We start from the raw sequence: 27453 nt of genomic DNA, 5'->3' as shown, positions 1-27453 counted from the left end.
TATTATTGCTTCTGTTACCAGTCTTAGTTGTCAAGGACTGGTAGTGTTTGAGCTACTTTGATTCTTCTCAGCAATCATTCAGCTGCTGCTATCTTCTCTGTGGTGCAATCCCAAAGGTCAGTAGCTCAAGGTGTATGAACAGGTGTATCCTATCACAGCCCTACGTTACTTCTGGCAGTCTTCTTCATCACTTCTGGTTACTTCATACAGTATACAGTCATAAGAGAGAAAGCAGTGTGAACACAAGAAGAACTTCGTGCTTTCAAGCAGGCCCCATATCCCACCCCCCACATTTACAGATTTATCCAAAATACAATGTCCACAAGAAAAAAATGATTTATTGAACGAGACTAAATGATCTAATGCTTAGACACCAAATTTGCATTAACAATGCTGTTGCAGAGGTACATAAATGATGCACGGAACTTTTTAATGCATGTAATGAGTCTAAGCACAAGAAATACAAAAAAGGGCATTTGATGCCTTCCAAGTCACAAAGCTTTGATAGACTACAAAAGATCTTACATGCCCAACAATTCAAATATAGTTTCAACTTTTTACGTTACTGAATTTTGTGCTTTTGAGTTCTCTTGAAGCTATAAAGAATTATAAACTATTTGAGCTTAAGAAATGCAAAGCTCATCAGATTTGTAACATAAATGTAGATAACCATTATAAAATACTGTCTTTTAAAAGGTATGCCAGAAATGTATTTTAACTCAGAGTGAATGGCAGCTGTAGAATTGGAATAACTCTGAAAAAACTATGAAGAGACATCAAATAGGTTAGATCAGTTTTTCTTTTACTTTTTCTCCCCTATAGATACACCTCTCCTTACAGTGCCATTGTGACTGTGCAGTGGGTATCCCAGATGTTACGTTTATCCATTTTTCTTCTTTTTGTCTTCAATGTTTATTGCAATTTTCACTATGCCGATATTTTGGGTAATTTACTCAATTTAACCCAACAATGCCAATGAAACTGAATTGACAGTGTTTGATTTTTGTTTGTAAAGTTGTCCTGAATGAAATTCTAGACACTGCTGAAGACAATACACACTCCACATGCATATGTACAAAACATTATATCAGCATCATGGCACACCATTATGCATGAATCCCAACACACGATCACATCACTAAAATTTTAGCTAAAAAACTGACTGCCATTTCTGCCTGCTCCATTTAGTACTGTGGGCAACGGGGTATTTGAACAAGCAACAGGTTCAAAAGATTCAGAGCCAATTGAAAGAGATTCAGACAATCATTTAAATACATTTCCATAATAAGTTATATATAATAAACCAAACCCCAATGCACCCTGATCCTTGATTTACCTATGCAAACCAGATCCACCTACTGATTTTTTGCATCTCTATCCTAGGAGGAATATTGCATCTTCAACATACTGCATTAACAGCCATGCACATACAAATTCTTTTATGCATATTCCACAAATGACTTCTCACCCACAGTACAAGATAAATGTACAACATACTTATTGTCTTGTCAGAAAATTGCATTATGCTAATAAACAATGACATTTTAAAGTAAGATTAACAATAATTGCTCGAACAGCAGATATTATCAATTTTATCAGATGTATTCTCCAGAGTTCTTTACTGATCTGTTAAACCAATAGAAACTTAAAAAAAATCAGTCCTTCATTTATATGAGAAAAGACGAGCAAAATGACTTTCTAACACTCTGATGGTAGTACCACAAATTTATTGCAAGAACCAGCATGGATTAGAATCGAGCAACCGAGACCAACTAGCAATCTACAAGTACGCTAGTATTTTGAAGGAATTCTAGGTGAACTATGAAAGAGTGGTTTCAACCCAGTTGCTTATGGGGAGTAATCTGTCAGAGGACAATCAGCATCAAAGACTGTTAAAAAATAATATTTAAGTAAGCAAATATATTATGCCACAATGTTTAATTTTGCTGGCTGAAGCAGCCAAATGTTTATCAGTTATCATAAGACAAATTAATGAAGCAGGTCTACTCCCTCTCTTAAAGGATCCTGGAAGCAGCTGGTGGGAAGTTTCATGAACAGCTTTGTTCTGGCACCAGGTCGTGCTTTGAAACTGAACTCTAATGTAGAGATCTGCTGCAAAGCCTTTACTTTATTTGCATAAGCAAAACTTTCAAAGAAAGATTTCAAATCTTTCAACCGTATCAGAAGTTTACTTTTGTTTGCTCTCCCCTTCCTCACAGTTCCCCCTCAAAATACATTAATAGACTCTCAGAGAAGTACACCTCATTCTGTACCAAAGAAGCAAAGAAAAAAAAATCAAAGCATGCACAGCAGTAGTAAGAAGTCCAAACAAAAACTTAATACAAGGAAATGCTGCAGAAAGAACTCTCTTCTGGTTCTATATCAAAGCCAAAACCAAACTGTTTGGGCTGTAGAGTTTCACCCTGTGTTGAGAGGCACCAAAAGTTTGAGAGATGTGTACCCTATAGCCAAGGATGCACTACGCTGATCTAGCTTTACTACAGTCAGAAGTTCATTCACTGAATGAGATCTGAGCTCTGGTGAAATGTGGTGACACCAGCTGCTAGAGAGGAAAACTAGGATCCTTGAGAGACCTTCAGGAAAGTCAGCACTGGGGGCGGAGGGAGACCACCTGGAGTTATCAAGGGTTTCTTTCATCTGAGAGCATTATTTTGGTTACAGTAGAGAGAAGAAGCCAGCTTACAATATATGACAAGTGTAAGTCAGCTTTGGCACTTGTGTTACTGAAAATAACATGATGAGTGTTCTCAGCTCTACAGGCAACCCACTGTGAAGGCTTATTTGTATCAGCGATCACTTGAGCAGCTAGGCATTCATCATTCCAGGAAAAGCTCGCTTACTTGGGTAAAGCTAAGCAAGTCCAGCTGGTATTAAGCAGAGACATGAGGTAATCATTATTTCTAGAAGAATCAACAGATGACAAGGTTGACGCAGGAAAAATGATGGGGTAAAACTTTAAATTACACAAACAACTAATAGGGTTAAAAATCTGTGTCTTTTTTCCTTTTTAAGCCCTATCCAGTGAGAGACAGTTTAACAGCATGAAGTGCAAGCTTCCTTTAACTGGCTCAAAAATTTCCCAGAACAATCTAACCCTCAACATTCCTTAATTAAATGAATGGGTCTCTTGGGAATTACATGGACAGAGACCAGACTTTTTGTAGACCACACCTGAGCAGAGACTGGATTTTGTTTCTTTTCTGTTAATAGAAAAAAACAAGTATTTCAAGATACAGCTGAAGTGGTGTCAAAATAGCAATGTCCCAGGTCACAACCAGAATCTTGTATATACAATTTATATTAACTTAAAAAAATAAACAAGTTCAAAATACCTCCAGAGAACGTTCTAGTTTAGCAAAATGTTCTGTACAAAAGTAGGCCACATCTATTGGTTTAAAAGAAGTCCACAGCAGTTGATTTCTTCTTAGCTGGAACAGTAAAGGGTTTCTTCAGCTTAGGTTCTCCTGTTGGGGTACCTGCAGGTGACTTCAGCACTCCGTGACGGGGTTTCTGTTCAGGATTGAAAGCTACACGGGACAGTCCTTCTGGGCTCACCAAGATACTTTTGTCCGTCTTTTTAAATTCTGTTGAAAAATAAGCAAGCGCATTAAAAGCAATGCAGTTCCTGGGCCCAATCAATCAATTGTGGAATTGTCCAACCCTGGAATTTTGCTTTAGATCTGTAAGTCCATCATTAAGGATCATGCAAGTCTAGCCTAAGACTTTGGTGGGAAAAGAGAAAGACGGTGGTGAAATGCATTTCTTGGCTGAGTCCCTTTGAGAATGGGGTCTGCCGCAATGCAGAGAGGCTGTGAACCATTCCCCAAAGTTTCACAGGCTGGAGACTTAGCCTACTCCTCAGAAACAAGCGTTCTATGTACCCCAAATACCCCGCATTCTTTTAAAGGATCACAATGGGTAAGTAGTGGTGCTATTCTTACATTTAAGCAGCACATCTCTAAAGATTCCTGGTTATCCCCTCTGCTAGTAGATACGCATTTTTGCTCTTTGTGCAGCTGTATTATATTAACATAAATACATATATCAAACCCCATTATTTTCCATTTGAACTTTGCCTATAGCACACATCAGAGTAAAAAAAGTAGCTGAATGAATACACGGAATAAGAAAATGTCTTGCTCCATAGCACAGAAGTTGGGAACAGGGAAAACTGTCTGCTTACATATGGGATCCAGAGCAGGACTGATATTTATCTACTCGTTACTATAATAAATCAGAGGCAAACAAAATAAAGCGAAGCTTTATTATATACATATATATATATATATACACATATATATATATATATATACAGCCTGAGCTCATCATATCAACGCCTTTGTTCTACTAAACAGCACTCGGCAATGAAGAACGTGAAGTGTATCGGCTTCCTGAGAGGCACCCTGCGTGACAGGAGGCCCAGGAAGGAGAGCTTGTCACTGCTGCACTGTTTTCAGTCTGGAAGGCTCCATCTGCATGTCAGTAAAGCAGCACTCTAGAATCACCCAAGTCTAGCACTTTGGGCAGAACGTCCTGAATTTCATCATCTCCTCTGGATGGGAACTTGAGGATGGTTTATAAACTGGTTCATGAACTGTACACAAGTATTTACACAAAAAGGGATGAGACCATGAGAGAGAGGGAGGGAGGGTACGTGAGTGTGTACGTAGGGGGAAGGGGGAAGCTTCCCCCTTCCTTGGCAACATGCGAGACTGTGGAGACACACAGATGGATTAGACTCACCAGCAGTCATGTTTTTATTCAAGCCAAAGGTGACTTTTTTGGAGCCGGACGATTGCAGTTTATTCAACTATGAAGCAAAATAAAGACAGAAAATAAAATTAGACTTCTGAGGCAACAGTATGAATTCTTTTACCTCCATCCCCTCCAATTCTCTACCACTGAAATGCTGCCCTCTGCTATGCCAGCACCGATTTTCCAGCTAAAAGCAAACATTGCATTTGTAGAGAAGCGACATTCCCCCTAAGGTCCTTACATAATTCAATAACAAACAAGATTCTGTGTATTAAACACACTGGCTTCAATACGCCCATGCCTCAAAGTGCAAAGAGGGCTTGAAAAGATGTATGTTAATAAGGTTTAGAAAAGAAGGCAGTCTTTTGAAGCCCTGCACTGCTACCAGCTTCTGCAAGTGGGAAGAAATGGAGGCTCAGAGTCCCTTAGCACAACCGAAAGTCAGTTAACGCTTTCGTTTTCCCGTGAAAGGAGCAGGTTCAGAATGACAGCCTTTTAACAGAGAGGTATTTTTGAAATCAGTGCAGAAGGAAGAAGAGACTTTAAAGATGCCTACAACTCATTTTCTGAAACTCCTTGCAGACAGAGCCACGCATGGCTCCAGAAATGCAACAGTATTTCCAGGTTTATCTGATTGCGTCAGGAGATTAACACAGACTGGAAGAGACAGAATGAGTAAGGACTGCATGCACTTAGTTTGAGTGTGTGTTTTGGGAAGAAACCTGTGGCAAGACCTAGCTGCCATTTGTGAGATCACATTACCTGCATGGAGGTCCTGGTGGAAGAGATGGCGCTTTTGGCTTTCCTGAAGAATACCGGCTTTGGTAAAGTTGATTTTTCAAATTTTACAAAATCACTTCCTGGTTTTGCTTTCTTCTTCTTTAATGGTGCCAGAGCAGTGCTGCTTTCCTGTAAAGAAGGAAGGGAAAAAATCCTCTCAGTACAAAAGCACTGTACCTAACTATACCTAGTACAGCGATTGGTGCTCAGAGCTTACCACACATGGCTCTGTAAACTTTGCCACAGCTGAGAACGTGCTAGCTGGTACTCACACAAACCAATCACCCTGATTAACTCTCAGGAGCTAAGCTTACAGTTAACATGACTGCAAATGACTGGCTCTGCTCTGGAACATAAAGCTCATTGCATAGCAAGGAAAGTAGAACTTGTGAAACTTTCTGGCCCATGAGAATGCAAACAAAGCTTTTTTTTTTTTTTTTTTTTTACTGTGCATAAGGCTCCCTTACAAGCAACCCAGCCCTCCTGCACCAAAGTGCTGATGGTGTCTTTTTTCTTGGCTTTAAGCTAAACCTCTTTAGAGGTACCTCATGGTGCCTCTAAATGGAAGAGATATGCAGCTAATGAACAAATTTACCTTTAGGCTGGGATGGAGACAAAAAAAAAAAAGCAGACTATGACATCTGTGTACACTCAAGAAATCCAGCAAGTGTATGTTGTTACTGGTTTGATGCCCTCCCCTCAGATTCATACTGAGTATTGCCATTTAAAGCAACCCTTCTCTCCAGCACAAGGCAATTCTCAAGACTTGTAATGGCAGTGCCACTAACAAAATGTACTGTTCCAGAGCCTTCCAGCCTGTCGTCTGTGGGCTACTGTGAAAGGAAAGTTCATCTGTGCTCTACAGCACCCTACAGACGTGAAATTCTTAAAACAGTTTCCACAGCACAGCTGCAGATTGTCTGGGGATACAGCTTCTGTTTGAAAGTCACTTCTGCTTTAGAAGTCTTTTAGCTTCTTTTAGCTTCCCAAATTCTGGAAACAACTGTGAACTAAGACTGAACTAAGGCTGAACTTGTTTGTTTGTGTTTTTCCTCCTCCTCCCTCTCAATATTTGAAGATTTTTTTTTTTTAATATATAAATATGTCACTCAATTTCTGGGTAAGAGACCAATATTACCTTACTAAAACTAGGAAATAAAACAACATTTCTCAAGCAATGAAAAAAAAAAATGGCAAAGCCTGATTTCTTCCATATTTATATTTTTTAGCTTCACCCTGCTCACTTTTTATACCAGTACTCTCCTTCTCCTGAGTCAACTTGCAACATTTCTTTCATGACCCCTCCCCACCCAAAACACACAGACAGCTTCATGGATTGAGCAAGGAACAGCAAATTCTGTTGTTTCTTTGGAATTACACATAGGAAAACTGGCCCACTAGTTTGTGTGCTGACTGACCAATCAGCCAACAGACAAGTGCTGCCACCCTTTTTGCATTCCCATCTTTTTGCCAAAATGTGCCCTTCGTAAGCATGATGTACGCTCAACCACACCCAGTGCAAATGAATAAATAACCAGGGGGGGGAACAAAAACCAACAACCAAAGACCCACACCCTAATACTGCAAATCTCAGCTACATGAGCTTTTCAGACGAGCACCTAGCACAGGCTTTAATGCCATCGCATAAGAAGGCATAAGAATGTGGCAGGGGTGGAGATTCTGGGAGACCGGTCCTTTTGGTGACAGTACATAATGACATCGACATACAACCTGCTCATGAAGTCCCACACTCAGAAAGCTTAAGCCAGGCTTGAAAAGTAGCCTGGCAGTTTGTGAGGAAGGCTGGGCAGTGGGGTGGGGAGAGAGAGAGATCTACGTACCTCCTGTCTGCTCTTCTTGCACGCAGTCTCCAGAACTCCATTGGCTTCAACAGAGTTTAGCACCTCTTCTACTTTTCTCTTCTTTTTCAAGGTTGCTGCTTTCTGGTTGGAGACCTTCATCCCTTCCAAACTAACCAGCTTTGTCTTTTTCTTTAATTTGACCTTCTTGGAGAGTACAGATTCAGAGTCTGCATCCCTTGACAGCGTCCCAGGCAAGCCCTCCTTGTTGGATTTCAGGCCGGTCTGCTGCAAAAAGGTATCCCCGTTGACCAAGACGGACTCTGCTTTTTGTTTCTTTTTCACAACCTTAGAAATTAATGGTGTGACAGACGGGCTGACATCCTCTGCCCCATTGGCGTTAGCTGGTCCATTCTCACACACAGGCTTTACAGGAACATTCTGCACTTTTGGATTCGTTTTCTTTGACTGAGTCTTTTTACTCTGTTCTGCGTCAGTCTGACTGCTCTGCACAGAGGTGCTGTGCTTATCTCTGGTGTCAGTTGTTACATTTTTGGTCTCGTTCACCTCATTTACTAACAATTTCTTTTTCTTCCTTTCCTTGTTATTTTCTGACACATTTCCCTGGTTAAATACAATAGATCCAGATGTTTCAGCCATTCGCTCCTCACAGTTTCCATCAGCTGTTCCAGAATCAGCACTTGGTCTGTCCCGCTTCTTCCTTTTTTTCCTCCTCTTCTGGTGAACTGATGTCTCCTGCGCACTTGAAGCCTCTTGTTCATCCTTCCCTGAGTCTACCCCAAAAGGAATACCATACAACACAGATGTGAAACACAGATGTGAAACATAAGATTTGGAACTTAGAGCAACTGAGTTTTATTTAGTTATTCCCCCTGCCCGCCCCCCAACAGGAATAGCATTTTCCTGCTATCAACCATCACTACAGTTTTAATGTTACAGCTAATCAAGACATTGCATTCTCCCAACTCCTAGCCTAATTAATATTTTGCTGATCTCACCTTGTCACAGCTGATATCTAAGCCATTCCCTGTGGTAACATTGTTCTGTATAGTAATATCGCTAGAAAGAGTTATTAGCCTTCTGTTGGGCTTAATAGGCAGGTATCTCAGGTTCCGTAATTTGGTGAAATATTTTTGTGTACAAATTCAGCTTTTGTCATGTCAGTATAAGTCATGATGCTAGAGACACCTGCATGTGCTTCTTAGAAATTCTTCATCTTTCCAGGAGCACCCCCAGATTCCTATGTTTTAAGTTATCCGATTTCAAGAAGACTGTCATATTTGTTTTCCTACAGTAAATGGAACTGCTCAATGGAGTCATGCAAACAACTGCTCCCATTTCTGCTTTTGACCAAAACCGATGAGATCTTTGCCTCAAAATTCGTAATAAAATTTCCACCCCTTTCAAAGTGACCTTAACTTCACACTTAACCTTCTCTGCAATACAATGCAAATCAGCGCATTCTAAAGAACAGCTTATGTCATCTTCGGAACAGCTCTGATACTTTGCCTAACTGCACAAGTGATTACAGATAGTCTCTCTTCCAAAGGTTGATCTTGCCTTACCTTTTACTTTTTCCAAATTGTTTTTCTCCGAAGGTTTGACAGCTTTTTTCTTTCGCCTTCCCCTGCTAAATGTATCATCATCTTCATCTGTAGAAACATCTTCAGGAAAATCTTCGGGGAAGATTCCTGTTGAGGATGAAGGATAAGGTATCTGAAAACTAACAATATTCCTATGTTGCTGTACATATACAGCACAACTCCCAGAGAAAGAAAATCAACTCCCTGTTCCCCATTCAGGCCAAAAGAAAATCATACCAATGATTCTTATTTAAGTAAAAATAATCATTTTTGGAACAAAGCACAGGGCTGACCAAGCTGTGATGAGGATTTGGCCATTTCACCAAAAACATGCAATGTGTCTTAATGAAGTTAAAGGAAAAAAAACAAAACACAACACTACAGTATCATAGAATGGAATCTCTTAGGTTGGAAAAGACCTCCGAGATCATCAAGTCCAACCGTTAACCTAGCACTGCCAAGTCTACCACTAAACCATGTCCCTAAGCACATCTCCACATCTTCTGAATACCTCCAGGGATGGTGACTCAACCACTTCCCTGGGCAGCCTGTTCCAATGCCTCTTAACCCTTTCAGTGAAAAGATTTCTCCTAGTATCCACCCTAAACCTCCCGTAGTGCAACCTGAGGCTATTTTCTCTTGTCCTTTCACTTGTTGCTTGAAAGAAGAGACCGACCTCTACCCCGCTACAGCCTCCTTTGAGGTAGCTGCTTAGACCAATAAGGCCTCCCCTGAGCCCTCTTTTCTCTAAGCTAAATAACCCCATTTCCCTCAACTGCTCCTTGTAAAACTTGATCTCCAGATGCTTCACCAGCTTCATTGCCCTTCTTTGGGCACGAAATCCTTGACATACACATAAAAAGATTTGCAATACATATCGTATGGGGACCATTATGTATCATTTAATGGAAAGAAACTGTCTCTGTATGCTGCTCAGTCCTTACCTTCTGCTAAGTTCTGGAACCTGGAGGCGGGGAGGGAGGGAGAGAAGGAAAACAAATGAGTATTATTGATTTAGTACCAATTATAGCACTAGCAGCATAGCATCACCATACTTTATTATACTTTTGTCAAAATAAGAACAATGTATTTTACACAGGAAAATACAAGCGCTCATTCCAGAAGAGATGTGCCTCAGAAACCCAAAACCTGAAAGTTTTGAGAAAAGAGGAATTTAACACTTCTCCTGTACCATGTAACATTGTGTCATTCGCAATCCAATGTCATCTTGCAGTACAAAGCCATCCAGTGTAGATAAACAGCTGCAGCTAGCTGAGGTGTATTACCAATAAGGAACAGCTGCAGCTAGCTGAGGTGTATTACCAATAAGGAACAGCAGCACAGGCTTCAGGCACCCTATGCGTGTTATCCAGGGCTGTGAGATAAGCCTTCCCTTGTGACACTGTCACCAGGTCAAACTGAAGCGCGAGAAGGAAATGCACAGGCAGTGGAAGTAGGTACACGTGGCCTGGGAAGAGTACAAGGATGCTGTTCAGATACACAGGGATGGGCTCAGGAAAGCCAAGGCACGGATGGAACTGAGCCTGGCAAGGGATGCAAAAAATAACAAGAAAAGGTTCCACAGGCACATTGCTCAGAAAAGGAATGCCAAGGAGAGCGTGCCCCCTCTGAAAGATGAGAAGGGTGAACTGGTAATGACAGACATGGAGAAGGCTGAGGTACTCAACAACTTTGCCTCGGTCTTCACTATCAGTCAGGCTTCCCACGTCTCTTGTTTCCCTGAACGTGAAGATGAGGGCTGAGGGAGCAAAGTCCCTCCCACTGTAAGGTTAGAGATCACCTGATGAAACTGAACAAGTACAAGCCTATGGGGCCAGATGACATGCATCCCAGGGTTCTGATGGAATTGGCTGATAGAGCTGTCAAGCCTCTCTCCATCATATTTGAAAAGTCCTGGCAATCAGGTGTAGTCCCTGGAGACTGGAAGGGAATCACCACCCTCATTTTTAAAAAAAGGTAGAAAGGAGGAACCAGGGAACTACAGATCTGTGAGTCTCACCTCTGTGCCTGGAAAGATTGTGGAACAAGATCCTCCTGGAAGCAGTGTCAAGGCACATGCAAAACAAGGAGGTGATTCTACACTTATGCACGCAGCATGGGTAACAAACGAGGAGCTGGAAGCCATCGTGCAGCAGGCAGGCTGTGACTTGGTTGCCATCACGGAAACGTGGTGGGACCACTCTCATGACTGGAGTGCTGCAATGTCTGGCTATAGGGTCTTCAGAAGGGACAGGCAGCTCAGAAGGGGTGGTGGTGTGACTCCCTATATTAGAGAGTGTTTAGATGTTGAGGAACTTGAGGCTGGGAATGATAAGGTTGAGTCCCTATGGATTAGGATCAGCGGGAAGGCCAACAAGGCAAGCATCCTGGTGGGGGTCTGTTACAGACCGCCAAACCAGGATGAGGAGATGGATGAGGAGTTCTACAGGCAGCTGGCAGAAGTTGTGAAATCGTCAGTGCTTGTTCTCATGGGGAACTTCAACTTCCCAGACATATCCTGGAAGCACAACACAGCCCAGAGAAAGCAGTCTAGGAGGTTTCTGGAGAGCGTGGAAGATAGCTTCCTGACGCAGCTGGTTAGAGAGCCTACCAGGGGAGGTGCCCCGCTAGACCTTCTGTTCACGAACAGTGACAGACTGGTGGGAGATGTGGTGGTCGGGAGCTGTCTTGGGCAGAGTGACCACAAAATGGTTCAGTTCTCTATTCTTGGCGAAGTCAGTAAGGGGACCAGTAAAACCACTGTCTTGGACTTCCGGAGGGCTGATTTTGAGCTGTTCAGGACACTGGTTGGCAGAGTCCCTTGGGAGGCGGTTCTGAAGGGCAGAAGAGTCCAGGAAGGCTGGGCACTCTTCAAGAAGGAAATCTTAATGGCTCAGGAGCGGTCTGTCCCCACGTGCCCAAAGACGAACTGGCGTGGAAGAAGACCGGCCTGGCTGAACAGAGAGTTGTGGCTCGAGCTTAGGAGAAAAAAGAGGGTTTATAATCTTTGGAAGAGAGGGCGGGCCACTCAGGAGGACTATAAGGATGTTGCGAGGCTGTGCAGGGACAAAATTAGAAAGGCCAAAGCTCATCTGGAGCTCAATCTAGCCACTGCCGTTAAAGATAAAAAATGTTTTTACAAATACATCAACACAAAAAGGAGGACTAAGGAGAATCTCCATAATCTACCCTAAGGAGGGCAGACCTGGGGAACTATAGGCCTGTTAGTTTGACCTCAGTGCCAGGGAAGCTCATGGAGCAGATTATCTTGAGTGTCATCACACGGCACTTACAGGGCAACCAGGCGATCAGGCCCAGTCAGCATGGGTTTATGAAAGGCAGGTCCTGCTTGACGAACCTGATCTCCTTCTATGACAAAGTGACACACTTAGTGGATGAGGGAAAGGCTGTGGATGTGGTCTACCTTGACTTCAGTAAGGCTTTTGAAACCGTTTCCCACAACATTCTCCTCAAGAAACTGGCTGCTCGTGGCTTGGACTGATGTACGCTTCGTTGGGTTAAAAACTGGCTGGATGGCCGGGCCCAAAGAGTTGTGGTGAATGGAGCCAAATCCAGTTGGAGGCTGGTCAGTAGTGGAGTCCCCCAGGGCTCAGTGCTGGGGCCAGTCCTCTTTAATATCTTTATCGATGACCTGGATGAGGGGATCGAGTGCACCCTCAGTAAGTTTGCAGATGACACCAAGTTAGGTGCGTGTGTCGATCTGCTCGAGGGAAGGAAGGCTCTGCAGGAGGATCTGGATAGGCTGGAGCGATGGGATGAGGCCAACTGCATGAAGTTCAACAAGGCCAAGTGCCGGGTCCTGCACCTGGGGCGTAACAACCGCAAGCAGTGCTACAGGCTGGGAGATGAGTGGTTGGAAAGCTGCCTGGCAGAGAAGGACCTGGGAGTACTGGTTGACAGGCAGCTGAATATGAGCCAGCAGTGTGCCCAGGTGGCCAAGAAGGCCAACAGCATCCTGGCCTGTATAAGAAGCAGTGTGGCCAGCAGGTCTAGGGAAGTGATTGTCCCCTTGTACTCAGCTCTGGTGAGGCCGCACCTCGAGTACTGTGTTCAGTTTTGGGCCCCTCGCTACAGGAAGGACATGGAGGTGCTCGAGAGAGTCCAGAGAAGGGCGACGAAGCTGGTGAGGGGTCTGGAGAACAAGTCTTACGAGGAGCGGCTGAGGGAGCTGGGGTTGTTCAGCCTGGAGAAGAGGAGGCTCAGGGGCAACCTTATCGCACTCCACAGGTACCTTAAAGGAGGCTGTAGAGAGGTGGGGGTTGGTCTATTCTACGTGCCTGGTGACAGGACGAGGGGGAACGGGCTAAAGTTGCGCCAGGGGAGGTTTAGGTTGGATATTAGGAAGAACTTCTTTACTGAAAGGGCTGTTAGGCATTGGAATGGGCTGCCCAGGGAAGTGGTTGAGTCACCATCCCTGGAGGTCTTTAAAAGACACTTAGATGTAGAGCTTAGTGATATGGTTTAGTGGAGGACTTGTTAGTGTTCGGTCAGAGGTTGGACTCGGTGATCTTGGAGGTCTCTTCCAACCTAAACAATTCTGTGTGATTCTGTGATTCGAGACAACCAGCACGGCTTCACCAAGGGCAATTTGTGCCTGACCAGTCTGGTGGCCTTCTGTGATGGAGTGACTGCATCAGTTGACAAGTGAAGACCGACTGATGTCATCTACCTGGACTTCTGCAAGGCCTTTGACATGGTACCACGTGACATCCCAATCTCCAAATTGGAGAGGTATGGATCTGATGGGTGGACCATTCAGAAAACAAGAGTTGGCTTGAAGGTCACACCCAGAGAGTGGTGATCAACGGCTCTGCATCCAAGTGGAGGCTGGTAACAAGTGGTGTCCCTCAGGGGTCTGTCCTGGGACTGGTGCTGTTTAATACCTTTATTAATGACACGGACAGTGGGATTGAGTGTACCATCAGCAAGTTTGCAGGTGACACGAAGCTGAGTGGTGCAGTCGATACAACAGAAGCAAGGGATGCCATCTAAAGGGTCCTGAACAAGCTTGAGAAGTGGGCCCACGTGAACTGCATGAGATTCAACAAGTCCAAATGCAAGGTGCTGCACCTGGGTCAGGGTAATCCCAGACAGGAGCACAGACTGGGAGAAGAACTCACAGAGAGCAGCCCTGAAGACAAAGACATGGGGGTTCTGGTGGATGAAAAGCTCGATATGAGCCAGCAGTGTGTGTCTGCAGCCCAGAAGGCCAACCGTATCCTGGGCTGCATCAAGAGAGGAGTGGACAGCAGATGAAGGGAGGTGACTGTCCCTCTCTGCTCTGCCCTTGTGAGGCCCCACTTGGAGTGCTGCATCCAGGTCTGGGGCTCCCAGCACAAGAAGGATGTGGGGCTGGTAGAGCGAGTCCAGAGGAGGGCCACGAAGATGATCAGAGGGCTGGAGCACCTCTCCTATGAAGAAAGGCTGAGAGAGTTGGGGATGTTCAGCCTGAAGAAAAGACTCCAGGATGACCTCACTGCATTTTTTCAGTACTTAAAGGGTGCTTTTAAGAAAGATTAAGAGCAACTTTTTGCTCAGATAATGACAGGACAAGGGGGAATGGTTTTAAACTAAAAGAGGGGAGATTAAGGTTAGAGATTAGGAAGAAATTCTTTACTCAGAGGGTGGTGAGGCACTGGAACAGGTTATCCAGAGAAGCTGTGGATGCCCCATCCCTGGAAGTTTTCAAGGCCAGGTTGGACAGGGCTTTGGATAACCTGATCTAGTGGAAGGTGTCTCTGAGCATGGCAGGGGGGTTGGAACAACGTTATCTTTAAGATCCCTTCTAACCCAAGCCATTCTGTGATTCTATGATGATTCTACGATTCAGGTCAAAAGAGGGTGAGTAGAAAATGAAGCAGAAGTTGCTTAGGACAAGGTAGCAGATGTGATGTGTATTTCAACAGAACTCACTTTCTGACCAGCTTGTACAGACGCTTTCTGTTACGCGTGGGTATATTTTTCTTGCTCGCCAGTTCGAAGAGTTTGTCAGCAACAGCCTTATAATCAAACTGTTGGAGCAAAGTAAGAGATATTTTTTCTTAGTTGGCTTATCATGCAATGAAACTCACATTACTCAATAAAACTAACATTACCAACACTTCAAGTAGCGTACACATCCTTTAAACCCAAAGTAATTTTCTCTGTTGAAATTTACACCCTTTCTCACACGTATACTGACTTTTACAAATGGTTGCTTCTTTAACAGAGCAGTTGAACTCTGTATTGCTTCCCAAAACATTTCTAACCTTAATTCCTATTGATGAGAGAAGCCAACCAACTTCAAAACTCCCCAAAATATTTAAGTATCAGATTTAAACAATGACAAGTTCTAGTTCTTACTTAAAAGCCACACATTCATGAAGAACATCCACCAAACAAATTCAGGCAGATACTTCAAAAACATTACACTGCACTGGAAGGTCTTGAAAACACAGACTGCAACATGTTACTCTCTCTCTTATGCATCCCATCACCCATTACTTTTGCTCTTACTGTCAATAAAACTTATGCTGACTGCTTGACTGTTCATAGTGATTTGGCTTTTGCCACACATTCCTGAACTCTTGAAACAGGAAGGGAAGAGCAGAAGGTATGGTAGAGGGGAAGAAGGAATCAGAATTTCAACATGGATTTATTTCCTTATGAAGTACTCAGAGTACATTACATAAATACCAACGTACATTAGGGCAGAAGGGGATTAACATTTTTTAATATGTTTATCCAATTAAAACCCTTTATTTTAGTACTTCTTGAAAACAATCAAAGAAGAAAACAGGAAGAGTACTACTAAAACAGAAAGCAAGCAACAAACCTGAAGAACAGGCCCAATACTGTCATCAGCATTTTTGTAAACATCCTCTGTTTTTTCAGAGCTCTGCACTGATTTTTTTGAAAAGCATTTATCTGCTGCAATAAAAAAAGAATGAATATTAATGTTTAGTTTGTAAAAACAGACATGCCAAGCACAGCTCTCATATACATGCATTTTTCTTCACACTATCTTGGAAATCTGTACTGATTTAACTACTTTATGTCACCATTAATGCAATGGTTGTGTATTGCTTATCTGAGTGTTTTTGAGTTGTCTCTGTACTAAAGCATATCTGGATTGAAAACATTCCTGCTCAGCCTTTTTTTCCCTTTTCTAAACTTTAAGCCCTCAAAGGATGCCAAAACCACATCTTCAAAAAAGTTCTGAATATCCAAGAGCCAAAAGCCAGACCAGATTATCTCCCACTGTCGTGGAAAGCTGATTATTGTTTGGTTAAACCGAGACCGCTCACTTTTGTGACATGTTCTAGAGGAATCATTCTGTTTAACCTCATCTGAGGGGATCAAATCACAATTACCCTTACATCACCCTCAACACGTGCTTGAGGTTCAGAACAGAAACGTATTTCTAAGAAGCAGATTTTTTGTGATCCTAGTATTACCAAGGCCAGTTAGAATTCTCTCCTCACCTTTGGTTTTAAGCACCTCATCATTTCCGTGTTCACTGTCATCTTCAGACACACCTTCCTCATCACTGCCACTACCCAGTTCTTTCATTAGGTCCTCAATGGCATAAGGGGACTGATCCACAATGACTTCAAAGATACCACCGGCTACAGCATACATTATGCTAGAACTGTATTAAAAGAGAGTAGAGATGAGAGTGGAAAGGCAGAAGCATACCGACCCTCTCTTCTCACGTTCAAAAAAAATGGAAATTTGGGAGACACAGGGAAAATGTGTAAGAAGGAAGAAAGTAGAAGAGCATCTAGCCCTCCAGATAAGGAAAGTAAACCTGTTACTTCCTAAACAGCAGTCCTTTAAATCGAAATAATTATAGCTGAGTAGGTGTCCTGCCAATGTTCCCCTCTTAAATTTCACTGTGTTTATATACTACTTTACACTACATTGCAGCAACAGAGAAATCTAACCGAATCAGCTGCACCATGCATGTTAAAAACAAAACTAACCAACAGATGTTAGTGTTTTTTTTTTTAATAAATCCATAGGGCTTATTTGTAACTTTGATAAACATCCGTTATCTTCAAAGGACTGCATACACAGTAAAATATCCTTCTTTCTCTACATTCTGAAGTTACACTGTGTATCTTCTTTAACCCATTTATTAGGATGCAGAGCATTGTTACAGAATTTCTTAATTCTTAAGAAATACTTATCCTTTCATTAAACTTACTCCTTTGATTTGGCAACAAACTTGCAGAAAGGTTCAATGAACTTAAGATTCTGGTCTGCTGTGAGCTGTATGATTAGAAAAAAATAATTAGCACAGTAAATATTATACGTGCACACTGAAATTCCTTGAATGCTTGGTGTGGTGGGGGATCATCTTTAAGAAATTATGTCAGTCTTTCAGCACGCTAATTCCAACCAACAGGAATATCCAGTGACTTTTTCTTACCACTGCTACCACCAACTTCCAGACACTCCCTGGAAGCATTATAAAAATGCTAACTGCTTTGCAAACTTTAACTTTCTGAGTAGAGGAAATATAATGAGGCTTCTTATTTCAAAAATGGAAAAATGAGGCCAAGAAACCTTAAACTGTTTAGTTCTCTTTCACAAAGAAAGCCTGCAGCGTAAACATGGGTAAGATCTGAGTTTCTCTTAACCTGCCAGCCTAGACCAAAACACTGTCAGTTACAATACTACTAAAGATAAAGACCCTTCCCTCAACTAAATTTATAAACACTGCCTGTGATTTCAAGTAGTCTACAAGTCTAAGTCCCCACGGTCACTTTAAGTGGCTTAGCCATCGATTGAGAGTTCTATTACTATGGAGCTGCAGACATTATTTATGCTCCAAGACCAGACACTTCTCTTGCAGAGACCTCCCTCTCACTCCACAATCTGGAACAACAAAAGCTGCAGGCAGGATAGCTTGTAATACTGACTGCAAAAGGATACTAGTGGAAAATTGCTGACACTTTCAGCCACTGCTATGGTATCAGATGCCATAAACGAGGAGAAAAATGAGCCTGAAACTAAGTGCGGGGCAGCCGGCAGCTCAGCCTTGTAGACTAACAGGAGAAACACCCTTAAGAGAAGTCAGCAACAACAGCTGCAGCAACAGGCTTTCAGCTGCTGCAAAACTCTACAGCACCTACCAAAATTAAGGGCACCTGGAACAAAAGCAGGCAGCAATCCACAGCAGAGAAAGACAGTTGTCATCAGCAAAACAACTAGACGTAGAGTGTAACCTGCTCAATGCACAGGTCTGAAGGCAACAATAAAAAAATAAACCAGACCTTTGAAAGCTTATTTTCTTCCTCTGCTTTGGTGTGTTAGAGAATCAGCCAAGAGCAGGCTTTATGTCAGTCTTTGTGAAAGCAAGGACTAGCAAACACGTTCATGCAAGGGAAAAGAATTTAAGTCCATTCTGTGAAACAAACAAACGAGAATGGTAAAACTCTTTGACTGCTATTTCCAACCTCAATTTGGAGCAGATATCAGTAGTCAGGAGCCTGAGAGAAACTACTACATTCTCACTTTCCACACTAATACACAAAAACTGTATTGCTTCTGAAGTGCTGAATGCCACAGTTGACATTAATCAGGAAGAAAATTAAAATGTATTTTCTAACCTCCTTTGCACCAACTTTAGCCAACTCTTGAAGATAGATATCAATTAAATGGAACTTTATTCCGCTGGGAGTATTGCTCTCTGGGTCCATAACTTCTTTCATCAATAGCTGCAGTAATAGATCTCTTAGACTACAAAAAAAAAAGGAAAAAAGAAAGAGAGCAAGACATTCATATTCAATTGCTCAGATTGTTTGCTTTGAAAATAAACTCTAGCCATTCCCAGTTTTACCAGTTAAGATGGCTGATCAACAGCCACAAGAAATAAATCCAGTGATGAATTTTCACATCTTAAAAACCAATTAAATAATCCATCCATAACTAGAACTCCTTACAGTCCAGACTATTTTGTAGCATCACAATCCACCACAGTTTGCTACAGTGGAAATGATGGTTTTAAAATTCACACTTTAACACGGACTGAACTTTACTATCCCATATGATTGATGGATAGGATGAAGGCTTCTGCCACTTGAGCAGGGCATTCCTAAAGCCCCAGCTGTCATATTCATCCTTGATGGGCAACACCTACCACCCCCCATTTTACAAGACAATTTTCATGTTGGTGCGCACCCAACAGTTAAATTTAACACCGATCCTTCTCAAACTCATTTCAGCTGTGCAGACTTCGCCTGCATTGAAGCATACTATCCACTGTCCCTTAGAGCAAAACATTTACACCAAAGAACAGATCGTAGGCCGTTAGGCGTAAAACGTCATCATCCCAAGAGCTCAAGCCAGAAGTGACTGAGCTGTAAGGGCTGTGGCTCTGTTCCATAACTAACTTCTGGACTACCAACAAACACTTCCCACTGCTGGAATCACAAGGCTCAAAAAGACATGCTATCACACCAAGTTGTGGGAAGTGTCGATCTGCTGGAGAGTAGGAAGGCCCTGCAGAGGGACCTGGACAGGATGGGTCGATGGGCAGGGGCCAAGGGGATGAGGTTCAACATGGCTAAGTGCTGGGTCCTGCACTTTGGCCGCAACAACCCCATGCAGCGCTACAGGCCTGGGGCAGAGTGGCTGGAAAGCTGTGCAGAGGAAGGCCAATGGAGAAACGTGCTTCTTGAGCCCCCTCACTCTGCAAAGAGAGGAATTCATGATCTTCTCTTCCCACACTGCCGCACCTCATGGAGAAGGACCTCCAAGCCATACGTCCAGTGAAGCTGGAAAAAGGCAGGCTAAGTAATGACACTTTGTCAGAGATCACTCTGGGTGACCATGTCTCTGCCATGGAAATGCGTGTGGGAAAGAGTACTGGCTTTGTCAAGCCTCCTCCAATTCCTTCCTCCCACACTTTCTGTTCCTTCTTAAGGAGCACTTTTAGCTCTTCAACCTGTGGTCATCTACCCAATACAAAATTAAGGTAAAACAGAGGGGATGACAGGTAGTCAGCTTTACATTCCCTTTTATTTCCATGATATCACACCTACATGCATCTGCATTCCAGAAAGCATGAGAGATAAAGGATAAACTTGAAGTGCTTGATAGCCTAGCATTAAGAGACTTTAAAGCTCTTCATCAGTTTAAATGCATCTTAGAGATGCTCTAAACAGAGCAAGATAGCTGCAATTACTTGCCATTTGATAGGATATGGAAGAAATACAAATAAACTCACTGATGTAACCTGGCTCCCTGTTGTATACAATTAAGTAGTAACTTCCAGTTCAGTCTCATAAAAAGGCAAGTCACCATGATTAAACAGAGTGGAAAAAAAAAAAAAAAGACAGAGCCAGTGAGAAACATACTACAACCAAGAATAAATTCCTTTTCTGTGTTTTCAGGGATGCTAACTCAGTCTAATCTCTCCAGAGATGATGTTCCACTGCTAACTCTTTTGGCCAAGTAAAAAAGATCTGGCAAACCCCATCATATATCTGGAGGTTTTGTATTTCAAGGCTGCTTTTTTTCTGAACTATGTATCACAAGAGATCCAGAGAACAAATGAGCCTTAGTGCTAAGACTTCATGACAGCGCCATCTGCAGACAAAAAGGATCTATTAAATGTTAATAAGAAAAATTGGGTAACTTCTCTGTGAAGAAATTACATTCAGAAGTCTGCTCACCTTTCATCCCAGCCATTTCTTTTCAGCACTTCGAAAGACTGCCTCAAAATCAGACGGATTAGCTGCAAAGTACAAAATCTTTTACACGCATTCATAAAGAAAAGAGTTGGTGTACTGTAATAGGAATGGATTTCTTTGTAAAGCTCTTCATAGTACAAGATGAAAAGCTTCCTCCCCCAAACATTGACAGACTTGTCTATTATGTCAAGCTACAGATGGATGCTGTGAGGCTCCAAAGACAATAAACTATTCTCACATAGCGAGCCCAGCAAAATCAATGACTGTCTCTACCATACAGCTTTCTCCCGCTCCATCACCCCGATTTCTTCATTAAGTGCTGCCAAATTAAAAAACCCACAACTTCAACAAGAGACAACAATAAAGACAGATTATAACAATAATCATTTAATTGACTGGAACCTTTCGCTAAGAGACAGCCACATGTAAACCAGCTACATTAAACTGGCTCAGAACACTTAACTGAAGTACCTGCTTTCTGCTAACACTGAGCAACAAAATACAACAGCAAATGTGCCTGCAATTAGCTTCTTTCAAATTAAAAAGATTAACTTGATTTCATTCTTTTCAAAAGGCAGGTCTTTTAAGAGTGTTCTTTCACTGATTTTACTGTCTTTTAATATAGCATTTCCTATAAAAAGAACTGATAGCTGAACTTACTACAGTGGTGGAAAGTTGGTGTTCTAGTGACAATTGCTTTTTTATACAGATTCATTAAAGTCTTTAAAGAGTCTGATCTAAATTATTGATGCTGATGCAGTGTCCACCTAGACAACATTAATACGTAGTGAGGGCACTTGCACAAGAAAATAGCTTCCTCCCTAAGAAGCTTTTCCCAATGAAAATCCATGAGAAGTATCACTGTTATAAAGGAAGGCAAGCAAAAAAGCACTCACGGCATGACAAATAATTACTTTAAGACCTTGGACAGTGACTGAAAGCCTTTAAAACAAGTGTCTTGCAATGCATCATGAAGATAGCCACTTGTTCTCTCTTACGATATACATAAATGCACGTGCAGACAAAGCTGTCTTCCAACACAACATCACCATTTACACCAGAAAAGATCCACAAGTGAGCTAATTAGTATTACCATATAATATTTATCAAGACGCAGATTGTCTATCCCATTCCATTCACGGCTCATAGTTTGCCAAAATGTTTGAATGAACAAGTGTCCTGTAAGAAAGTAAGAAAAAAAATCATCAGCATGTCTGGCACAAAAGTTTCTTTCGCTAACCTAAAAATCTCAAGAAATCACTTCAACATGAGGAAGAGATGTTTTTCCCAAGGGGTTTACCCAAGGACTGGGATAGAGCTAAGGGAAGACCTGTTTGAGATGAGTACAAGGACAAGCTGATTAAACTTCAGAAAAACAAGAAAGGCTCACAGCTACTTTCAAAGGCAAGTGCAACTACAGTGAGAATTGTAATAAAAGGAAGTTACTGAGCCTGAGCTTTTTATATGTACATTTTCTGTTATATATGCAAAAGTTAGAGCAAGATACCCATTCTGCACTCGTGTCTACCCATGCTAGTTTGGCACTGACCAAGCACTGTATTTCAAGTGCATTTTGTACACTTCACAGCTCATGAAATGAGGTTGGTTTTGAGTATGATATACCCAGAACAAGTAGATGCAGAATAGCAAAGTAAGGCAACAAGTATGCTTTGCCACACACCCTGCAAAATCTCACCTTTACTGCACTGGAGGTACAACCCTACCCCTGCAATGATCGGAAACAAACTGCACCTGATCCAGGGCATAGATGCTCCCCTTAGTGCAATCACGCATACCAGCTGGACAACAAACAAAGGAAAAACAAGGAACCATCCGTATCTCGCTGTCTCTATTTTGGGACTGTGATAGCGGGTTCAAAATGAGTCAGATAATGAAATAGTACTTACGAGCCTCTGTATTCTGAATCACATGGATAAGCTGTGAGATATTATTTGCAAGTTCTTCCTAAAAGTAAATAAATACAGTTAGTAGAGCATGTTTCAGAGCTTGGTCTCCTCAATACACATTCAATGAGAAAATAGCAAGTATGAATATGACATAACATCCCTCAAAATTAAGAAAAATTCTCTTAACAGCTGCTTTCATACCGTAGCTGTCCTTCCACTGGGATTAGTCCTGTTTTAAGAGAGGAGTCAAAGCTATCAAGCCGTGTTAATTTATCAGGTATCTGCACAAATCATCCTTTTGGCAGCAGACAGAACTAAACTGGGAGAATAATCCAGTGTATTTGAATTAACAAATAATATAAAATTTCAAGGGTACTGTTCTAATGTAAGTTAATTGTAGATGGAGCTTTCTGTACTATTTGTGAGATAAAACTTGCTCACACAAAGAGACAAGTGATTTTAAAACTGGTTAAGTGAGGTTACCAAGATTTGGTACTCCAAAGCTATTATCTTTTGAAAGCAGGTAGACGAACTGGAGAAGGAAGCAAAAACTGTAGTGGAGGAAGTGCCAGTGCCACCAAACTCTTCATAATATCAAAATAAAAGGAAGTTTGAAACTTTTGAACTAGACTAACTGAAGGTTACATGTATGTTTAAGTTACGGTTAAGGGCAACCTGCTGCTACTGTTGTAGTCCCATCAAATCCATGTACTTCATAATTACATGTATTTCATTTGAAAGGAATACAGCTACACCTGCCTTGGGAAAGGGTGATTGCAAGCACCACGCCATTTAGGCTTCTGTTCATGTGGTGAGGATCACAGAATTGGTCACCTCTCCTGCACGTGCCACATATGAGCAGCAGGGGAAGAAAGAAAAGTGTGCAAGACTCACCACAGCCATTTTCACTATGGTAAATTAGTATGTTTTAGGAGACCCACTCAGGCAAATATAAAAGCAGTTACTATACCTGTAGCAGAGGTTTATCCTGCATCCACAAGCAATAGAACAGCCCCTTCCATATTTTTAGCAGTTCTTCCTGGCTGAAGCCACCTGTGGAATACAAGAAGATTGAATGAAAATGAAAAATCCACCAGATTTCCACCCACGTGCTTTCAAGCAGTAGTCTCTCTTCCCTGCTCTCCTTCACTTTTGTTATATTTTCTTAGCCAAATGTTGATTTCCACTGTAAGCAAACTAACTGGAAGGCCACTCGGCATAGTTTAGTCATTCCATGACTTTAGGCTTCTATCTTGTGCCAAAGTACCAAAGATTTCAAAGAAATCATAGATGAGATGTGGCTTCATTTGATAGCGTACGCTTCTGACAGTCAACAAATTTCCTCTACATTAAGATTCATAATCAAAGCGCCTGAGCAACTATAAAGAAAATCTTTTCATTGCATTTAGTCTTGAGGTACAGTATCACCTGAATTTTAACAGCAAAGATTATTTTCACTACAGTGTAAAAATTCACATTGTAGCAAAAAGCACACATTACAGACAGAAAGTACTACCTGGAAAGAATGCTTTAAAAAACAATTAGAGATCCCAAATACATTTCTGAGAATTAACATTTTGACAGCATACAAAGTAGCTGCAAAAACCTACTGGAGCTATTTTCAAGCTACGGCCTGTTGCTAGATCCAAATTGAGCGTGTTCTCCTGGAAACAAGTCATCTGAAAGCAATCATCACTACTGCACCACTCTTTACTCAGACAAAAAACTGTAAACATCTTAGTTAAATCATCTGCAGTCATGCTCAGTTAAAAAGAAAGGAAGTAGAGGTGGTGGAAGATTTACGCAAAGTGCACCGGAGGAAGCAGTATGCTTACTAGTATTAATAAGTTTAACTTGGACTTGTCAGTGATGTTAAGATTAAACATGACATCATTTGATTCACTGATTTAATATTCACTTAATAAATGTTATTTTTTATATTTAACAGATTCATATGCTACATATATAGCAGTAAGAAGCAGGCTTAACTTTGCACATAGCACTAACTCTATAGAAGCATCAGATATTAGGCTTATGCCCCAGGGACGTCAGCTTCTATCTATAAAGATGGCCCAAGAGACTTTGTCTAAGGAACACGGGCTTCCCACAGAGTTGCTTTTCAGACACTGAGAGCTTTTAACAGTGTCCTAGGCAATCCTTTATCATCTTGACAAAGGACCCTGACCAAAACGTTCTAGAGCATGTTCCTTTTCCCAGTCACTCAAAAAGCACTTTTCAAGACTGGGTTTTCTATTCTTCCATTTTGCAAGCCCTGCTGTCACCATCCACTGCTGGCAAAAAATCATTCAGGCAAGGTTATTTTAAAATCTCAGCCTAAATGCAGTGCGGAAAACTGAAGGCCTTCTTTATCTAAACGATACCTTGAGAAAGTTTGGTCTTCACGTCTGGACTGTAACTCTGTCCCTATGTACAGTGTGGGAGCTTGCACTAGTAATCACTCATAAGCAGCCACTGAAGACATGCTACTTTAATGAAAGTCTTGTTAGCATTTCTGTTTGGGAGTTATTCCGGTTTGACAATGCTAGTTAAAATTGTTGATTTACTGTAGATAATCTCCAAGGACCTACACAAGCTTATTTCAGTGGGAATGGTATACTTACATAAATCCTTTACAGAACTGGGCTCAAGTAAATGCAGCTAGCATTTAAAAACACCTCACAATCTTTCCTCTTTTAACATGTTTACTCTTACTATTCTTTCACCAATTAATTTACTGATTTCTCTATACGAGATATTAGAAGATACAAGCAAATGTGACCCTCCAATCATCAGCCCAGCATAGCACATCTTTCCTCTTTCAAGGCATGGACTTTAACAATGAATTAACATGAAAAAAAAAATAAAATGAACACTTCCAAGGAATAACATGCTCATCCAAGCTCAACTGCACACATATAATGACTTCAGCCGTTCTATACCTTCTCCAGAAATTAACTTATTTAAAATCAAGTAAGGAAGGCTCTGCATCTTCAAAGTTTACCCAGCATGGCCTAGCATAGACCGTACTGAACAGTCCTCTGCTTGTGTTCTGTCTACCTGTGAAAGATCTGACTGAAGCGAATGTCAGCAGTAACTCTACCCACTCTTTGAAAAGTCAGCAAGCTCTCGATTGTTCGAGTTAAAGTGTCTAGCTGGGTTACCTGAAGTGTGACCCTTGTCTCTGGCAGAACCCTGCCTGGATATAAGCCTGCTCATTAATAACTTAATCTCTCTTCAACATAATACTTTCTCTCCAAGTCTGAGAAAGTTAACTTAAAATTTAATATTACCAGCTTAAACAGTACCTAAGAGCAAGTCAACCTAAGAGCACTGGAAATTAAGTCACCTTGGTTTCCCAGTTGTTTGCATTTCACGGCGGGTTAACTTTAACATGCAAAAGGTTGACATTCCAACTCATGGTTTCCCCATGTTAGTTTCCTAATATTTTAAGACATTAGCTGAATATGCAACCTCTTCCCTCAGTTAGGGCGCTCCTCTCCACCTGGCCAACTACATCCACTAACTGAAGAGGAAGCCATCCTTTGTGGTAAGATGCGTGGAGAAGCACTGAATATTCGGGTGTCATATCCAGCACAGGAAGTCTCCAGAGCTAAAAACAGATGGAAGCTTGGGAAATATGTGTGTGTGGGGGGGGGGGAATACCATGTGCACTCACTTGCCTTTACTCATCCCTAGGCATCCCCTAGGTCTCTGGTAACTGTCAGAAATGGGATGATGAGCTACTGGCCCCATGGCCTGGCCCAGTAAGGCTGGTCTTATGTGTTCTTCCCTCTGTCAAACACTGCTAATAGCTCAAATATTATTTGGAAAGGAATGAACAACACGTTCCCCAGTGTCTCTGCAAGGAATTAACTTAGGTTGAACCAGCCTTCCCGTTTAGCTCTTGGTGTGCCAGATCTAGGCTGGTGCCCTCAAAGCCACGGAGGGTGTCTGTGTGTGCCTCACGTACTGCATCCAGCTTGTGACACGGCGTGCTGGAAACAGCAATCCACGCGCATCGCAGAAGCTGTTGGACATCCCCACACCGTGCTCCTTGTCGCTCCACGGGGAAGGTTTACCGAACTGGGCCCACGCGTTCGCAGTCTGTCACCGTGCTGGTAAGCCTCCCGTGTGGGCAAGGAAGGGGTGCACAGAAGCACCTCCAGGCGCAGCCAGCTCCAGGACGGCCTGCCCGAAGCCACTAGGCACGGCTTACACAGGCCGCGGCCCGGCATGCCGCTGAAGGGTGCCCGCATCGGGTCCTGGGGCGGCCACGCGCGGCTCCACGTGGGCCAGCAAACCTTGCTAATACCACGAACGCAGGGCTACGAGACAACCCATACAACCTGAAGGAGAATTGGCTCCGGAACGGAGAACCGGCTGCAATTAAACAACCCAACGCTTCCCCAGCCCCTCAAAGCACTCCCCCCCCCCCCCCCCAAAAAAAAAATAATAAAAGAAATAGAGGCGAAAAATAAACGAAAAAGGGAAAAACCACCCCAGGTCGCCACGCAGCGACCCCGGGCCGGCGGGGCAGGCCCGGCAGCGGCTCCCGCCCCCCGCACGCGTTCCCCCGGCCGCTGGCGGCGGGGCACGAGCGGCCGCCGAGCCCAGCCCAGCCGAGCCGAGCCGAGCCGTGCCCATCCGTACCCTCGGGGCGCTGCGTGCGGCCGCTGAGGTACCCCCGCAGCTTCCTGACGGCGCGGTCCCGGATGCGCTTCTCGTTGGCGGCCAGCCGCTGAGCGAACTGCACCTCGGGCGCCGGCACGGCGGCGGGAGCCATGGCTCGGCCCGGCTCGGCTCGGCACGGCTCAGCCCGGCACGGCTCAGCCCGGCCCGGCTCAGCCCGGCCCGCACGCTGCCAGCCGCGCGGTGACGGCCCGGC

At 42.8% G+C, this 27453-nt stretch overlaps 1 protein-coding gene across 2 annotated transcripts; it reads right to left on the bottom strand.

Moving 5' to 3' along the window:
- Positions 1-318: 318 nt before the first annotated feature.
- On the bottom strand, positions 319-27358 carry RRP1B (ribosomal RNA processing 1B). 2 transcript variants are annotated; one of them, XM_080608256.1, is made up of 16 exons: positions 27219-27358; positions 23539-23621; positions 22569-22626; positions 21755-21840; positions 20644-20705; positions 18577-18706; positions 17169-17233; positions 16444-16610; positions 15795-15889; positions 14894-14991; positions 9904-9923; positions 8942-9067; positions 7398-8149; positions 5539-5685; positions 4765-4831; positions 319-3605 (listed from the first exon to the last, which is right to left on the bottom strand). In XM_080608256.1, the coding sequence occupies exons 1-16, from the start codon at positions 27349-27351 to the stop codon at positions 3415-3417; spliced, it is 2280 nt and encodes a 759-aa protein (XP_080464382.1). In that variant the 5' UTR covers positions 27352-27358; the 3' UTR covers positions 319-3414. The 2 variants fall into 2 exon arrangements, with proteins under 2 accessions (XP_080464382.1, XP_080464383.1); XM_080608257.1 differs by having other exon boundaries at positions 15795-15886.
- Between the last annotated feature and the right edge of the window lie 95 nt (positions 27359-27453).

Source organism: Anser brachyrhynchus (genome assembly GCF_964034855.1).
Source record: "Anser brachyrhynchus genome assembly, chromosome: 1".
In the NCBI taxonomy this organism is placed as follows: Eukaryota; Metazoa; Chordata; class Aves; order Anseriformes; family Anatidae; genus Anser; species Anser brachyrhynchus.
Note: the sequence above shows the minus strand (reverse complement) of the source record. Positions and strands in the feature narration are given on the sequence as shown.

Bases quoted from the DNA above. Each gene is read 5' to 3' on its own strand.
- RRP1B (XM_080608256.1), bottom strand. From the start codon at position 27,351: ATGGCTCCCGCCGCCGTGCCGGCGCCCGAGGTGCAGTTCGCTCAGCGG. The intron at 23,622-27,218 runs GTACGGATGGGC...TGTATTCCACAG, and splicing joins CCGCACGCAGCGCCCCGAGG to GTGGCTTCAGCCAGGAAGAA. The intron at 20,706-21,754 runs GTAATACTAATT...TGTACTTTGCAG, and splicing joins GTCTTGATAAATATTATATG to CTAATCCGTCTGATTTTGAG.